We start from the raw sequence: 17,976 nt of genomic DNA, 5'->3' as shown, positions 1-17,976 counted from the left end.
CCTTGCATTTCCAACTTTTTAACAGTCTCAAGCACATTCTTGACCTTTCTACTCTTGGGACTTACAGACCTTTTCACTCTTGTGGACAGAGAACAGATGAAAATAAGAGGATTTGATTCCTTTTCAGCATGTTTGCTCTGGTGGTTATTTCTGTCCAGGACAATGAACTCCCAAAGTTTTACCTCCCTCTACTGGTGACTTTTTGTGTTCTCCCCACACAGGACAAACCCAGAATTAATTCTATCATTTGTCATGGAATGGTGACTGTTGGCTGCTTCAACAGGAAGCACATGGCAACAGAAGATAAGCTTAAAGTTGTAGTTATAAAATATGGATTTCTAGTTATAAGGCTGGAAGTGGAGGGTTTAGTTTCACTTTAGGTAACAAAGGTTCTGGTTTCAGACTGTTTTTTTCAGTGGAGGGGATTGGGAAAAGGAGGGCAGGGTGAAGGAAAATAACCCATAGATATTTAAATGGCTGGAACACAGGGTTCTTCTTACTTTTATTCTCCTTTACATTATAGATACATTTTTACTGGACCTTCAAAGCTGAGTGGTTCAGCTTTCTTGGAGCTGGGTGTAAAACACATCTAAGTCTGAGCTGCTTCAGGTCACTCTTCAATTTTTTTTCCTACTTCATTCCCAGCTGAAAATCCCCTTTTTTCCATTTCCCACCATAACTTACTCAGGATTACCCACCACATGCTCATTAAGGGGCTGCAAAGTGTCTTAAGTTTTCAACTTAGAAAAACTCCTGAGCTCCAAAAATCATGGTTGGGCTGGGAATTAACACCTTGGGAGAGATCAGAGCAGCACAGGCTGCCAGGAGCCAAACAGGACACAGGCACAAGTGCAGAGGAATTCCCAGTCTGGCACGTGGAGACCAAGCTCTCCCCAGGACCTGAACTCACCCCTGGAGTTTACAACAAGCTAATCCATTAAGCTGCTTATTTTTCTGCTGCTTCATTCATAACCATCCTCTAAAGCCAAAGGAAAAACATGAGGTAAAAATAAAAGAGGCTGATTGCATTTAAGAATTTAAATCATTTTATTGCTTTACCTGCCATTAGGACAATCTATAACAAAAGGAATATAATATAATATATTAGCACATACAGTAAATCAGACTTATAGAGTCAGGTAACAATACAAAAATGGTCCTCTGGTTGACTATAGCTTCCTAGGGCAATAGACTTCATCAATTTGCTGAAGATAGACTAGCAAAAAATTACTTCTAAAGCCCTGAATGTTAGCTAAGGCAAAACTATGCCAATTGTGGTTTCAAACATATTGAAATTGCACACAAAGGTAAAGCTATAACTGTGTTTAATATTTAACTCAGACTTAGCTGATTTATCTTAAAATCTTGTAGGTAAAACTACAAAAGGGAGTAAACAGCAAGCTAAAAAGATGCAGTAGTGAAACTTGATTAGAAAGCCTTATATAAAAAAAATGTGCATTTTTTTCTGTGGAGCTCTAACTGGTTTACAGAGTTTTTGGTGCTTTAATGTAACACAAAGAACACATATGAAGAAAAAAACTTGCAGAGTCAAAACTTAAGAAAAAAAAAGTTTTACCTAAAAAAAAAAAAAAAGGAACTAAAAAAAAAAAAGAACCAAAAAAAGGTAGCATTTGCTTATTCCTTAAGGACTCTGGGAGAAATCCTCTATTCAACATCTCTTGAATAGAGAACTCAAACTACAAGCATTTCAATCCCATTCTTGGGATTTCAGTTTCAGAAACACCCTGAAACCTTTAGTAAAGGCTTGGTACCTTCAGTATTATTCTGCATGAATTAGCAGATTCTTCCTGATTCTCTCCATACCCAGGAAAATGTTGGATTTGCATCCACTCCACCTCAGAAAGGAAATAAAACAAGGGCTCCATCGTTAAAGTAGTTGCACAACAAATGCCAAACTGCTTGCTGTCACTCCCAAATACAAACCTATGCTACTTGATATAAATTACAGTTTAAAGGAAACCTTAAAAATTGCCTACAATTATTGAACCGTGGAATTCAGTAAAAACTTTTGGGAAGTCTTGGTGAGCACAGAGTAATGGAACACAAAGCTTGGAAATACTGAAATACATTTAAGACTCCGCAACAGATTGAACTTCGGGGGGGAGAAAAATAAAAAGGATGAAATGAGTGTGGTGGAAATTTCATAAGCAAGAAAAGAGAATTCACCTTTTGGCTTTGAATTAAATTTATAGTGAATAATTTTTAAAATGATGAACTGACAGCTCTAAAAACTTAAAACAATTGAGTGTTGCAGGAAAGTTCAAACACTCAGTTTTTCTGCCTCACATTATCTACCAAGAATAATGGAGCTTTACAGACCAGCAATCTTGTCACCTGCAAGTGATACTGGCCAAAACACTCAGAATTTCTTTTCCCTGGCAACAAAGGGTCACTTGAACTGATGGTGGTTTCTTAAAAGTCAGCTGAGGATTAACAAAACAATTCACAGGGAAAATCAAATGTTTGCTTTTGACTTCTACACCAATCTAAGCACTCAAAGAGTACTAACAGCTGGACAGCTGCACCACTCTTACACCAATCTATGTACTAGAGACCAAAGTCAGGCAATTCATGTAGCATTTAGTTCTTGCCACTTGGAACAGAAAGAGTTTGAAATGGCAAATCAATGGCTGGAGAAAGAACAAGTGAAAAAGATCAGTTGCGGCAAGTCAGCAAATGGATCAACAACTGCAGTAGTTCAGCAGAACTATGAACCTGGAAAGCTTTGGATTTACACTTGACAAGAACAGAACTATGCAATCTTAAACCAGCAAACACAGGAACAATTATACTGGTAAATTCCAACTGTGGCTTTCTTAGCAGCTGATGCCTCACGATTGAACCCAGGATTACAGCACCCAGAAAATGGAAACGAAACCCAGAAAACCCCAAACAGCTCAGTTACAAGGGTAGCTCTCATGTGAAAAGAAATACAGCAGGTGATGACCACAGCCTTAAAATCTGTCCAATAATTTGAGAAACACTTTTAAAAGAACTTTTCCCCCCCCTTTACTGTCACCTCCTCACTCTATGGCAATGGTATGGAGGTCTCTCCCTCACTGGAGCAAGGCTGCACTGGCCTGAGTTGGACACTGGTGCACAGAGAGAAGCAAACGTCTCCATTCAACTTTTTCTATTAATTTAATGGGACAGAGAGCACAGAAATAATATGCTCTAAATTAATGACAGTGCCATGATAAGCAGGTTTTTTTTTTCTTTTTTTTTTTTTTGTTTAACCGGACTTTTGTTTTAACAGGAAGCTGCAAATGCCAGTGGTGATGTGGCTCTGCACAAGGGGAAGAAAGCAGTCTGCATTTGTGAAGCATGGCTTGGACAGGGAGGAAGGTTTCAGACAGACAGTGATACAAAACTGTTGTACTGCTGGATGTTCCTCTTGAGGATGTCAGAGCAGGGGCCCAGCACACGCTCGAAGCGGGGCCGGTCCAGCTTCACACATTTCAAGGGGCCACGAGCCACCACGGTGGCAGCACGAGGACGGTTCATCAGCAGAGCAATCTCACCTGGGACAGCAGAAACAGCAAACACACTCACCAACCCATGGGGAAAAGAGGCACAGAAATGACCCTTCTCCACTTCAAATGGCAGAGAAGGGAATTCGGGCTTTAGCACTGCTCAGAACAAGTACCTAGTAATTACATTAAAAGCAACTGTGAAGGCAGTTTCAAAAAAAAAAAAAAAAAATCTACTTGATGATTCTGTTATTAAAAAAGCCTGTCCACATTCAAGTCCCTCTGAAAAAAAAAGCCTCAAAAATTTTCAATACTGTGTCTGTTTGAGGAAAGGTCATGTTTCAATTTACCATGTAATTTTCCTAGTCAACAAGGAGTTATTTTTCTAATAGTACTGCTCAATTCTGGTGTTTCTAGGAAACTCAGGACAACAAGAGCATGGTTTTGATGTAAACAAACAAAACATTAATGCACCAGATAGAAGCCTTTGACCCATGGCTGGCCAGAATCAAGACTCTTTGTCATGGGGCTGTGGAAAAGGAGCATTTTGAAGTCCCACTGAACCTCCATTTTTAAAGTTTTGCACAAACAAAAACTTTGTTTCAACTGCTGAACAACATATTTGGAAATGAAGTTTTCAACAAGCCCCTGTTATCAGAAACAGCCCCTAACATTCCTACAACAAGCATGGAAAGAAACCACAGCAGCTACTTTGGTTTTGGACTTGAGTTCTTTCCATGTTCAGGACTGAGGAAAGAACTCCGTGCTCCTTGGAGAACACTTCTGCCTGCATTATCAGAAGTGGTGTTCAAAAGAAATGAGGAAAACTTTTCCTCTGTGCCCAATTAAAACTGCTGAACTCAGCAGCCTCCAAAAGAGAGGCTTGCTAAAGAGTAAGGAGGTTCTAAGGGAGAGTTAAAGCCCTCAAGGAAAGGTCTGCAGCACCTGAACACAATGAGTGTGATAATATTTAGAGTGGGAAACTCAAGAGAACACAAATGGAAATATTAGAAAACATGAAATGACACAGATTGAAATCTAGTTCTGGATCTTGAGCCAAGCAGGCCTTTGGGCAGAGCCCATGCACTTGAGTCCATCCCAATTCAAGCCTTGCAACAGAGGGTTTGCTGCTTACATCATCTACAGAGCTGAAAACCTGGACAACCAAAAGGTTTTATCAAGAGGAGAAGAACTACCCAAAAAATGTGAAAAGTGTGAGAGAGCTGTATTTAACCATTAAACAGCAGGTTCTGACCACATTCCCTTCTGACTGGAGAACAGAAGGCCAAGGAAGGAATTTTTTACCTTCCTGCTGTCTTCAGCTGTGTAATGAGTGACTACAAAGACAAACCCAGGCTGCATAGGGAAAGACAGAGAGAAAGCAACAGGCTGCAGAACAGGAAATTCTTGTCAGGCATGAAGGAGAAAACCTCTCCACAAGGCTGGTTAGACAGAGAAAGGAACTGCCCAGAGAGGCTGTCTGATCTCCATCCCTGGAGACACAGCAAACTCAACTGGACACAGCCATGAGGAAAATGAGGTCATTTCAAATTCAGCTCTGCTCAGGGCAGGGAGGTCAGGCCAAATAATTTTTTACAGTAAAGTAGTGTGGAACAATCACATCCTGTGTGCACACCTGAGTGCCAAGTGACTCTGATACTCACCCAATGCTGACAGCAACCACAGGAGTCCAAAACAGTAATTAAACAAATCCAGCTTATCTCTGCCATTGACAGAGCACAGACAAAATGGTGACAGTGGTGGCTGCAGCCACAGCTGTCACAACATAACTCACCAAAGTAATCAGAAGGTCCCAGTCTGCCCACTTCAACAAATTCCTCATTTTCTGACCGGCGCTGTAGCACTGCAGCTGTGCCCTTCAATAAATGACAGCAGTCAAACAACTGGAATTTCCAGCATCACTGCACACACTCCATTTCCAAAAATCAGCTGCTTTGCAGAAATAACTGTTAAAAAACCACTTCACCTAACTGCTGTAGAAGAACAACTGCTCCTCTCCTCTCTAAGCATTAAACATCTTGAACATTTACACACCCACAGCAGTGACTTCTTCCTGCTTTTCCTGACAGTAGCAGTATTACAGTTTGACTAGCAAAACAACCCAGAAAAAAAAAAAAGACAAACCACCAGACAGAAGACAATCACAACACTAGTAAGGCATTACCAGCTATCTAGAAGAGGTCTCTAATCTCAAAAAGGTACATTCATTTCAGTCAGAAACTTGCTATTTTTTTTCCTGGAAGTATCATTTGTGGAAACAGCAAAACTAAATCCAAGTTGCTGCATGTCCAGCAAGATGATGTTTCTTTAGGGATTCTCTGGAAGTACATGCTTATGTTTTGTTCTTCTCCAAGTGCCTGCTTTGGGATACCATAAAAAAAAAGGTCAAGTTTTGAGCTTTTGAGCTTGCTTACCTCCAAGATAATGAAGAACTCATCCCCTGGCTCTCCCTGGACCACAATCTTCTGGCCATCCTCAAATAGTACCGGTTCCAAGGCATCGGCCACAGTGAGACGCTCCCACTTGTCCAGAGATTCTACAGAGTTAAGAATGCATTACTGAAAGGGTCTTCTCAAGGCACAAATTACACTTTTTGCTCTGTGTTTATGCAGAGGTCAGTGTATTTCTGGCTGCATTTGTGCATCAGTGATCAAGATTTGAATTAGAGTTATTTTGGATTGATGCAGAGAAGCAGTTGTGATGAATTACCACAATAGCCTGTAATCATCATAATGCTGGGTAACAGCTTCATTACAATGTGGCAATTGATTCCACTCCAGAACAAAAATCATCTCACTTACCCAATATAGATACTTTACTAAGGAATTTCTCATACATATTTCTCTTTCTCAAAGTATTTCCCTATAAAAAAAAAGGAAAGGACACAAAGTTTTCTTTTCCACTCCAAGCAAAACTCCAGACACAAACAAATTTAACCAGACACACAGTGTTCTGTCTCACAGACCCCAAACCCACAAGATGAAATGTTTTGAAATTGAGTTCTCTCAGTAATATTCCAGTTGAGCAACATTCCTAAAGCACTCAGCATTTATTGCAGCCTTATTACACTCTCAGCTCAGTTTAACAGTAGCATTGTTTTGCTCACTAATGCAAGATTCCCCCTTGCCCTGTGCCTGTGAGATACACATTGAGCAATCAGCTTTCTGATTACTGAACAGACAGCAGGATTTGGAATAAATAACTCCAGCAAAGGACAGGCAGAAGGACAGATACCTAGGATACACAAGCCCCCAAGCACACAGCCAGGTTCTGAGGGATACTTGCCATCAGGATCCTTCTGTAGCTGTCCCTGTCAATGCCCCACAACTTGACGTTGGTCTTGGCTTTGACGGTGGCAGCTCGGGGGGTGCCGTAGATGAGGGCGAGCTCTCCAAAGCTGCCACCCTCACCCACACTGGTGGCCCACTCACTGTTCACATAAACCTGCAAGGCAGAGCATGGTCACACACACCTCAGCTTCCTGCTGCCCCCTGCTCCCTTGGGAGTACAAGGAGATTCCCACAGCTGTACCAAGGTTGATCATTTCAGGGTTTTATCAGCGCTCCCAACACCAGCACAATTTGTGTTGTCATTGACAGAGGGATTCCCTCCTACATCACATGCACAGACTCTACACACACAGACTCCTGAGAAATAACATCTCAACAAGGTCTGTGTCATGAAGAGCTATGAATGAGCTGGGCTGGAAAGTAAAAAGTCTGCCCCACACCTCAACTCCACCCTGCATGCTTAAAACATCTGTATTGTGCCCAAAGCTTTCATTTTGAAACTCAGTCTGTGCAGTCAGACTGAGCTGTTAAGGAGCAAAACAAAATTCTGCAAGTAAGAACTTAAGTGAGATGAGCAGCTAAAGGCAGGGTCTATAGAAGAGGCCTACAAATATCAGAGTATTCTTCTGCTAGGAATGAACAAATTGTTAATAAACTACCAGAAATGCTTACATCCATTTCTCCTTGATCAACAACATAGAAGTTATCACCTTCATCACCTAAGAAGAAGAAGAAAAAATTGAATATACACTAAACTGAATATACTAAGAAGGAACTGGCATCTCTGCCAACTTTGATGTTTAGACTCCAACAAGGCTGACAAATTTTTGCACAGTTTGCAGGGTGAAACACATTTTGCTGCTTTCAGACTCCTCAGCCCCATGAAAGGGGACATCTACTGGTACCCAGGAGAGCAGCAGCAATTCCAGGATTACTGGAAAGGCAAACCCAATCCATAAACTGACATAACAATTCTCCAGAGTCATCAAAGGACAATAATCCCAACAGACAATCTATTTAAGGAAGCCACATCCTCCTTGAGTGGCTCCCAACTCCCCACTTCAGTATGAAGTGCTTCAGGGAACACAACAAGAAGTTGTGTGGCTGCAGTGACCCTGCTTTTACATTAAAAAAACAAACCCAAACTGAGAGCACTAGAGCAGAGGCAGCTCCCCATCCCCAGAGGATGCCCAGAGCAAACTCTGGCACTTGCCTTGCTGGATGACAGTCTCTCCTGCGATGTAAGTGACGGGGAACATCGCATCGAAGATGTCACTGCAGGAGAGGACACCAAAATCAGCCAAAATCCTGCACAACTCCACACAACTGCACCCCAACCCAGCAATGCTGCTCTGGAGCTCTGTGCTTCCACTGACCACTGCAGATTTGTGACACATTTAGTTCTGAATTCTGCCCTTCCACAAACCTTAACCCCGCCAAGATTTCCTCTTACCTCCTCTCATTATCATCAAGATGGGTAAACAGCACATTCTTCTCAATTGCTTTTGCCAAAGCAGCCATGGTTTTATAATCTTTTGGAATAACCTAGGAGAGAATCAGAGAAAGCAAATGGTTAATTTTTCTCAGGAAAAATTTCTGCATTTCCCATGGTAAATATATAACTTAAATTGCTAGAAAATACTGGCTGAGTTTTTCCATTTTCCTTCAAGCACTATAAATACAACCCCCAAATATAGTCAACATTTACAGACAGTTTGAATACAAGGAAAATATAATTTTGTATAATTTTATACAACTGAAAAGCATAATTCCATGCCCAGTTTGTAAGGTTTTTTGCACAAGGACAAATATCTGTTCAACCTGTGTTTTCCTGGGAACAGCAGCAAGCCTGCTCTGCCATTAGGCCAAATGTTGCTGCAACTGCCAAATAACTGGGAGCACATTGTATATAATATATCTAAATATATGCACATTTAAATAGACATGACCTCAAAGGGAACAGGTCTAAGTAATATATGAATATATGGTTTAATTGCATGATAGGTTATTCTGTCTTCAGTTAAACAGCCACACACACAGGTCTGCTTTTTACAGCAATTATGACATAACAGGCTCCAAGAGCTTGGTGTTATTTAATACCCTGGATAGAAGGTGGGCTCAGATAAAACTCTTGGATTGTGGATGTAATTTTGAGCAAGGCTGAAGAGTCAGAGCACCTTTCTAACATAAGAGGCAGCATCCTCTTCTGTGTAGACTTCTGCACTGATGGCCCCACGTCGTGAGCGATATTTAACCACGGGGTTGAGGGGAGGAGGAGGGGAGATCTCATCCTCCCGGGAGTCCGAGCGAGAACCAGACTTCAGCTGATTCAACAACTGCTTTGTTTCCTCCTAAACAGGAAGGAAGACATGTTTGTGTCATATAATCCAAAGGGAGAAAGGAAAAAAAAAAAAAAAAAAAAAAAAAAGGGAGTAGTGTATCATGTTGCAGCCCAGCCTGCCAACACCAGGGAGCTTCCTGTGTACATTATTCCCACATTAAGGCAAACAGGAGACTGCAGCATCTGAGATCAAAGGCCTTTCAAAACATGTGGTAGATGTGCCTTTCATTCCTACCATATCACAATGCTGTTCATTTATTGAGTTCTTCTCCATTTATTAAACTACTGGTGTGGAGAAGTTGATTCTGGTTTCTGCCAGTGTATTCAACAGGTGCTGAGGACATTCCTCAGATGCTGAAGGCACTTCCCCAGCTGCAAGGAGGGAGTTCCTCCCCTCACTGTGAGGTGTTAAAGCCTTTTGGGAGTTGAAAGACACAGGAGCAATTCCTCATAAATCCATGTTATATGAGAAGCTTTTGAAAGAGGTTGAGTCATGGACCAACTTGATACTCATTTACCAACATTTATTTTAGGAGAAAGAAACATGAACGCTGCTTTCAAAAGGGCTGGAGGAAGGATGCTGGAGGCTAAAGTGGGATTTTTTAATGCAAACCACATGCAAACCTTGCACAAAGTTACATGTTTTCCTTATTTCCTTCAGTATCTTACTGTAGTGATACTATAGAAGACCAGGATACTTACAACAACACAAATTCTAATTAACTTGACACACAGAAATTTGATTCTTCAAACGATTCACCTCAATCAACTAAAATCAGATTAAAAACAAAACAGCCAAGCCTGGAGTCAGAACATTGACATCATAACAGCTCAAATGACTTTCCCAGCATTAGGAATCAGGGGTTTGGGACATTCTGTAAAAGAACAAGGACTCATTTGTTCTCCCAGAGCTGCAGCCCTTGTAAAAGCTGGGTTTGTCCCAGTGTCCTTGGTCCAGCTGGGCACTGAGGCTCTGGATAACAGCAGCAGCCTGAGGAAAACCATTCCTGGGAGTTTCCACTGCCTTTCTCCCAGAGCCAAGGAGCACATTCCATTTCCTGCTCTCTGCCCATTGATAACACACTGCCATATTTCCCAGCCTTGGGAGCAAAATGTATTTAGAACTCATTTATTCTGTCCTCTGATTTTAGAGGAACGAGTCTCAACAGAGATGAAATTAAAAATAGCCTGAGCAGTAATAAGTGTTTGGTGTAAACTGCCTCACCATCAACCACAGAACATGTTTGTTCATGTACAAAATACTTATCCCATTAAAAAAGACACTTTTTGAATAAGTGAACACCAGCTGCTGGGGTTTTTCCAGTATCACATAAAATATTAAATATTGTGATCAGAGATTGAAGCATTTCAGAAGCATTTAGTGAGGGAGTTGTTATCAAAATACTCTTCAAGAGACTCCTCAGGGCAATGCCCCACCCAGGGAGAAGGAAACTGCACTAACACAAGAAAATATAACTGGTAACTTCTGTCTGGCCCAAAATTTATTACTAACTTTTTTTTTCTTGTTTTTTTTTTTCAGTATAGTAAGGTAGGGGATGGACACAGAAACAAGTTAGAGATGTAATTTAAATTTAAAATACACCAGTTATTCTAAATAGTCCATACACACACACACCAAGATTCTCCCTGGGACAAATCACAGAATATAACCACAGAATGAGGTTAAAAAAGAACTCCAAGATCATCAACTCCAAACATCACTATGTCAACTAAACCATAAATCTCCAGATATTCATATTACACACTGCCAGACAGCCCTGTGCCATGACATCCTATAATCTCAGTTTTCATCTTTTTAACAGACACTTTTTACAATTTCTGACACTGAATCCCATTTATTAAACAGAGAAATTACAGCAGGGCCTAAAGAAAGAGTGGCAGTTGCTACTGTCAGACACCTTTGGATTTAGCCAGTGTTTATGAGGAAAAGGTGTTTGTTCAAGTCTAGAAACTCCTCACATCAAACACAAAATGGATAAAGACACTCAGTTTGCTCTGTACTCATCAGTATAAACATTCCCAGGATTTGAGACATTTAGGAATAATCTATTTATTACATCCAAATGTTGATTCTGGACTTTCAGCTGATGAGGCAGTTGTCAGATTTCAGTGCCAGTCACAAACTGCAAGTCTTATTTTTCCTGATAAATAACAAATTTTATTAAGTCCACTTCAATTATTACAAGTAATACTGAAGTGATAACACTTCACATGCTCAGATTTAATTCTACCAGCTATTAAAGACCTTTGAATTCCAGAATTATGGTGTACACTGTAAAACCTGCTAACTGTCATTGCACCAGTCTCAACTTCCTCTGGTCAGTCAGTATTTCATTTACATCATATTTTAAAAACCCCAAATATTAAGAAGCTATAAAAGCATTTTTTAAAAAGCTCTGCCATAAATTCAAAATTGCACAGTATATTCTCCTAAACTAGCTTGTCTTGCAAAAGAAACACTTAAATAAAATGGAAAAATATTCAGGTATCTGAGCAGGGCAGGTGGTGGGGAACAGGGACAGTGACTGCATGTCCATCACACTTAATAATTCCAGCTTTCTATAAAACAACTGCATCATACAACATTTCAAGCATGCAGGCTGCAATAATGATCTCTACATTAAATTTCCACAGCTCAAGCTGCATTTCACAGCCCAGCCCAGCACTGGAGAGCTGTTACAGCTTTTAGCAGGTATTGGTATCACCAGCCATGTTTGCACAGCAAAGAGAACAGAGGCCTTAGCACACCACAAATAAATAAAATAAAACCATTTATACAATCAATGAGTAGTAATTAGATTCATCTAACAGCTTTCACAACCCAGAGGAGGACATTTGAATTCCTATAGCAGCTGTAAAATCTCAGAGGCAGCAATTTTGATGTTTCTGATCAGAAATTCTAAAGCATGTTTAAATTTCTTCAACATATTTTAATAACATGCCAGTGAATCAGCTCTGTTTGTGTGCAGTGGAAGACATGACTTGTCAAGAAAATGAGAGAGAAAATAGCAACCTCACTTCAGTTTTCAAAAGTGTTCCTTCAAAAATCCATCTTACCAAAAAAACCTGGGGTTGAGACACAGTCAGAGAGAGGAAAATTTTGAAAGCACATTGAAAAGTTGCTCTGTTTTATTACAGATGTAAAAGACAGGATTTGGGGAGGTGAAGCAGAGGGACTTTCAGGCATTTTTGCTGTAGCAGAGCTGAGGACTGAGCTGGAGCTGGTTAATAACAGGACTGAGCAGTTGTGCTCTGCAGAGAAGGATGTCAGGAGTTGCCAGCCCAGCACAGGATGTTCACCTGAGAGCTGTGGAGGTACCTGGGTACCTCATCATCACCTGGGTAAACTCAGCCCAACCCAGGCTGAGTGGGGAAACCACCCAGAGGAAGCTGCAGCAAGTTTTAAATCCTAGGAGGCAAGAAAAAAAAATGCTCCAGTTTCACTTGTAGCTCCAGCTGCACTAGAGGGCACTTGGAACCCATGAGAAAGACCCTGACCAGAATTGTGAGAGGAAATGAAGGGCAAAAAACATTACCTAACCAGTTTTATTTTCAGCTTCAGTGTAGGCTGACAGAGTAGACAGAGAGTCAATGTGCACCAGAATAAAATCATCAACTTACTCAATTCCAACATTCATGTCATTACATTCAGAGCTGGACTTGTTATCTTGCTAAAAAACAAATTAAATTCCTAAATACTGCATGTTGACCATAAATCCACTGCACAAAAGCACCCAAATAATCCTATTTTACATCCCCACATATGGACTGGTTTAGGATTTATTCTAAGCATGGTAATGCAGTTTTCTTGGTAAAATTTTGTCTACAGATACCTGTGGTGATGTTTTATAATTCCCAGCCTAGCAGTACTTCAAAACTCCAGAACCCAAGGAGAGGAAGGAGTCATTGTAACAGGCAGGGACAAGGGATTTTTAAGAATCTCATTATTCAGAACCTCATTATTTATTTAGAACCTCATTATAGTTTGTTGCTGATACACACACCAAAAGAAGTCAGAGATCTTCATTTGATAAGCAAAATGTTCCCCAAATAAATTATGAGTTGTAGCAGGTAGTCTGCACCCCTTGGTCATTTCCTAGTATTTATCCTGAACACTTCAATTAAAACACAATTTCCACCAGACATATTTATGATGTTCAGTGTTAATTTTCTTCTTTGTATCAGCAGTTAGTAACTCACTAGAACAAAAAAACTAAGATAAATATCTAACTGCCCTATACAAGTACTGAGAGAAACACCTGCAAACAGCTGCTGCACAAGGACACAGTTACATTATTTACTAATTCCATGTTCTGAGTACAGTTGTATCCAACCTTTCCTCTGCACAAGCCTTTAATATTCCCATTTCCACTGCAGCTCCTTTTCCTACCTGCTTAGATATCAATATACAAAATTAACAGGTCAGAAGAGTGTGAAATCATTGTTTCAACTCTGGATGCTTTCATTCCCAAGATCCCAGAATGCTGCCAACAATAAAAACACCAAAGGGACCTCAGGACAAACACAAGAGGGACACCAACACTGAACTCCCAAGAGGAGGCAGAAACAGAGACCTGGAATGCAAACTCTTCTCTTCAGCTAGGCCTGGATCACAACATTGGCACCACTTCTGTGCTCTACCCACATCACTGGAAATCAATAGAAGAATCCAAATGCCCTCAGCAGCATCCAGCAAGGTCAAAGCCCAGAGTTCTCCAGCCCTGGACACACCCATGTACACTGTGTATCAGCTTCCATGAGTAAGCACTGGGCTGGGATCAGCCTGTATCCCAGCTGGGTAAGTCTCCTTGTCACTTTATGTTCTGTCCTACAGGCTTTGGTATGACAGAGGTGCACAAACCACTGGAAAACAGGATCTGTTTTCCAAAAGCACCACTTCCAACTTCAAACAATCAACACAACTGGTCAAATCTGCAGTTCAGCTCCTAAATGAGAAAGATACATTTAAATACAAGTTGCTCCACCCTCCTTCCCTCCCATTGAGTATTTTCACCTTCTCCAATCTCTCAAAGTACTCTCTGATGAATCCCATGGGTCTTTCAGGTCTCACTGTGCACAACTGTACAATGCAATCCTTCAGCAGCTGCTGGATGTTGTGTTTTTGGATGTAAAGTTCACATTCCCGGAGGCTCCGCTCCTCCTCGCTGCTGCTGCTGCTGGAAGCTGCCATTGCTGAAGGGAACAGAAGGAGAAGGTTAAATCAGAAAAAAACTACTGGAAACAAAGGTGTTGCTGCCTAAAACAAAGTTATGCTGCATTATCTTACTGACACCACAGCAAAAAAAAAAAAAAACACCTTTACCTACCAGAGCAGTAATTAAGCTAAAGAAAATGCTGTGAACTTATTTAGCACCTGGAACGAAATCAGAAATCAAAACTCTAGGGGCTCTACAGCCACAAGCAGAAAAGGAAAAACATTTGATTGAGCTGAAGAAGCTTCAACAACTCAAGCCCTGTGAGTGCTCCAATTCAGGGAAGATGCCACCTGAAGTTCCTGCTGCTTGAACAGGGTTTTGTAGGACTGGAGGCTCCTGTCAGGAGCTGTGTGGGGTCATGGGGATGGATGAGGGCCAGGAGGGAGGTGGGTGGGAGCTGGAAATGTGAGAGGCCAAGCAGGAGCAGCATTCGGAAGTGAAACATGCTCAGGTTGAAGCCAAAGCCAAAATGCCAAGGCAGCTCCTGCTAACGGAAGTTATGGATTACAGGCATGGCTGCTAAAAAGCTCCTGTGTAATTTAAACCTGCTCATTCCTCATCACTTATTTCATGGATACACTGCAACCCCAAAAATACCTCTTCAACTGTAAATAATGAAGAGTACAGCTTGAAGTGTCTTTTATGATGCCAAGTTTTCAAAGCACTTCAGCTATGACATCTTCAAAAATGTTCTTAGGCAGATTTTTTCCCCCCCCTCATGTCTGCCCCAGGCCTTGCAGTATGGATTCCCTGGCAGCCTGGGATACAGCCCAGGGAGATCCATGGGGAGCAGAGATCCACCCACAGCTCCTGGAGATCCATGGGGAGCAGAGATCCACAGGGAGCAGAGATCCACCCACAGCCCCTGGAGATCCATGAGGAGCAGAGATCAATCCACAGCCCCTGGAGATCCATGGGGAGCAGAGATCCACCCACAGCCCCTGGAGATCCATGGGGAGCAGAGATCCACCCACAGCTCCTGGAGATCCATGGGGAGCAGAGATCCACAGGGAGCAGAGATCCACCCACAGCTCCTGAAGATCCATGGGGAGCAGAGATCCACAGGGAACAGAGATCCACCCACAGCTCCTGAAGATCCATGGGGAGCAGAGATCCACAGGGAACAGAGATCCACCCACAGCTCCTGAAGATCCATGGGGAGCAGAGATCCACAGGGAGCAGAGATCCACCCACAGCCCCTGGAGATCCATGGGGAGCAGAGATCCACCCACAGCCCCTGGAGATCCATCCACAGCCCCTGGAGATCCATGGGGAGCAGAGATCCACCCACAGCTCCTGGAGATCCATGGGGAGCAGAGATCCACCCACAGCCCCTGGAGATCCATGGGGAGCAGAGATCCATCCACACCCTATGGAGGTCCCCACACTAGAACAGTGCAATGCACAGAGTATGAACCCATAAGAATCCCACACTGGAGTGGTTTTCTGGCAGGAGTTGTGGCCATGGAAGGGGAACCAGGCTGGAGAGCAGCCTGCAGAAGGACAATATTGTGAAGCCCATGGAGGCCTGTTTCCCATGGGGAAGGTGTGAGGAGTCTTCCCCTGAGCAGGATGGAGCAGCAGAAACAACATGTAACAAACTGACTGCAACCCCCATCCTCTGTGGTGAGGGGAAATAGAGAAAATCAGGAGAAAAGTTAAGGCTGGAAAGAAGGGAGAGGGCCAGGAAGATGCTTGTAAGATTTGGCTTTATTTCTCATTATCCTACTCAAATTTAATTAGTTTAATTTATTACAGATTTCCCTGAGTGGAGTCTGTTTTGCCCATGATGACAAGTGGAGAATGATCTCTCCTTTATCTCAGTCCAGGAGCCTTTCCTTATATTTTCCTTCTGTTGTTGAGTTGAGGAGGGCAGTGATGGAGCAGTTTTGGTGGGTGCTTAGCATCTAGCCTGGCTGAGCCCATCACAAGGTTATAAAACCATTTTAAAATATATATTTTTTTAGGCATACATGTATATAGGCACACATTTCATGTCATTTTTTTTTTTCATAAGAAAATTAACACTGTGAGAGTTAAAGAAACAGGAAAGAATTTCTCAGGGCATTTTTGGATGAAATATAAAGAAAGTTACCTGGTACAGGGAGTGTGGCAACAGCTTATTAATATGCAGTAAGATATGTTGATCCCAGGATCAGCTTTTGAAAGGGAAAAAACGGATTCAGTCAAAATAATTTTGAGAAATGACAAGTCACTGAAGTCCCATCATGGGTTTTATCCTGCTGGGGCAGCAGCAGGAAAACCCAGGGCAGAGAGGCAACACAACAACGTGCCCCTCTGAATTCTGCTGCTGGAGATTACAGAAAGCTTCGAGTTAATATGGAATTACCAACACTTCAACCAGGTGTCGTTCTTGTCACACCTAATCCCTGCTCAAGGACACACACACAAACACACGTGGATTTGCGTTGCATAAACACAAACACGGGCTGAGAAAGCGCCGGCAGGTTCAGCACTCGCTGCTTTAGTTCCGCCAGCCCGGTGAAGGTCAATGCACCGGCCCCGGAGAGCCCCGGCGGCTCCGTGACCGCCGCAAATCACACCCCGTGAGCACACACGGGCAAGAAGGGCGAGGAAATGTATAAAATGACACCTCCGGGATCTCTACGAGCCATTTTTGCTGCGCGTTCCCAAAGCTTTCCCGAGGCGTGGCCGCCCCTCCCAGCCCTGCCCGTCCCTCACGCAGCGCGGGGCTGAGCCGGGGGCACCGGGAGGCGCCGAGCCGGTACCGCCGGAGCAGCGGGGACGCAACCGGCACGAAGGGCCGGAAACGCCGCCCCGCAGCCCGCGGGGCCCATTCGGACACCGGCCCGAGAAAGCGCCGCTGCCCCCGCAGCAGCCCCGGAGCCGCGGCCCCGCTCCCTCAGCCGGGCCGGCCCCGCCCCAAGGCCGCAGCCTCCCGCTCCGCGCCCGTCCCGCCCGGTTCTCATCGCCCCCGGCCCCGCCGCCAGCCCGGGGCCGCCCGGCCGCTGCCCCCGCCTCGCTCACCTGCGGCGGCTCCGCCGGGACCCCCCGCCCGTCCCGGCCCGGCCGCGGCCTCGCTGCAGCGGCGGCACCGGAAACCGACCGGCCGGACGGGCCCCGCCCGCCGTGACGTCAATGCGCCTCGCTCTGGCCCGGGCCCGTCGCCGCGGTAACCTTAAAGGGGCAACGGTGGGCACGGCGCTGGTGCGGGCGGGGGAGCAGCGCGGGAGGAGCTGCGGCTTTAAGGCGCGCGGGGCTGGCGGGAACAGCGTGTGGGGTCCGCTGAGGGGCGCGAGATCCCCTGAGGGGAGCGGGAACGGCGGGAGGAGGGGAAACCCTGAGGGGAGAGGGAACGGCGAGAGGAGGGGAAACCCTGAGGGGAGAGGGATGCTCTGAGGAGAGCGGGAATGGCGAGAGGAGATGGAAACCCTCAGGGGAACAGGAATGGCCGAAAGGAGTGGGAAACCGTGAGGGCAACGGGAATAGCGAGAGGAGTGGGAAACCGTGAGGGGAACGGGAATGGCGACAGGCGTGGGATGCCCTGAGGGAAGCGAGGATATCAACTCCACACCGACGCGGGTGCTGGTGATCCCCGACATGGAAAGGATCCG

The 17,976-nt window shown here is 43.8% G+C and overlaps 1 protein-coding gene across 2 annotated transcripts; it reads right to left on the bottom strand.

The window, feature by feature from the left end:
- Nucleotides 1–1,028: 1,028 nt before the first annotated feature.
- PRKAR1A (protein kinase cAMP-dependent type I regulatory subunit alpha) lies at nt 1,029–17,519 on the bottom strand. 2 transcript variants are annotated; one of them, XM_079323496.1, is made up of 12 exons: nt 17,390–17,519; nt 16,476–16,539; nt 14,179–14,357; nt 8,980–9,153; nt 8,256–8,347; nt 8,016–8,077; nt 7,475–7,521; nt 6,798–6,956; nt 6,314–6,374; nt 5,927–6,048; nt 5,287–5,368; nt 1,029–3,542 (listed from the first exon to the last, which is right to left on the bottom strand). In XM_079323496.1, the coding sequence occupies exons 3-12, from the start codon at nt 14,353–14,355 to the stop codon at nt 3,370–3,372; spliced, it is 1,149 nt and encodes a 382-aa protein (XP_079179622.1). In that variant the 5' UTR covers nt 14,356–14,357; nt 16,476–16,539; nt 17,390–17,519; the 3' UTR covers nt 1,029–3,369. The 2 variants fall into 2 exon arrangements, with proteins under 2 accessions (XP_079179622.1, XP_079179623.1); XM_079323497.1 differs by lacking the exon at nt 16,476–16,539 and having other exon boundaries at nt 17,390–17,469.
- Nucleotides 17,520–17,976: the final 457 nt, after the last annotated feature.

This window comes from Erithacus rubecula (genome assembly GCF_903797595.1).
Source record: "Erithacus rubecula genome assembly, chromosome: 20".
NCBI lineage: Eukaryota > Metazoa > Chordata > Aves > Passeriformes > Muscicapidae > Erithacus > Erithacus rubecula.
Note: the sequence above shows the minus strand (reverse complement) of the source record. Positions and strands in the feature narration are given on the sequence as shown.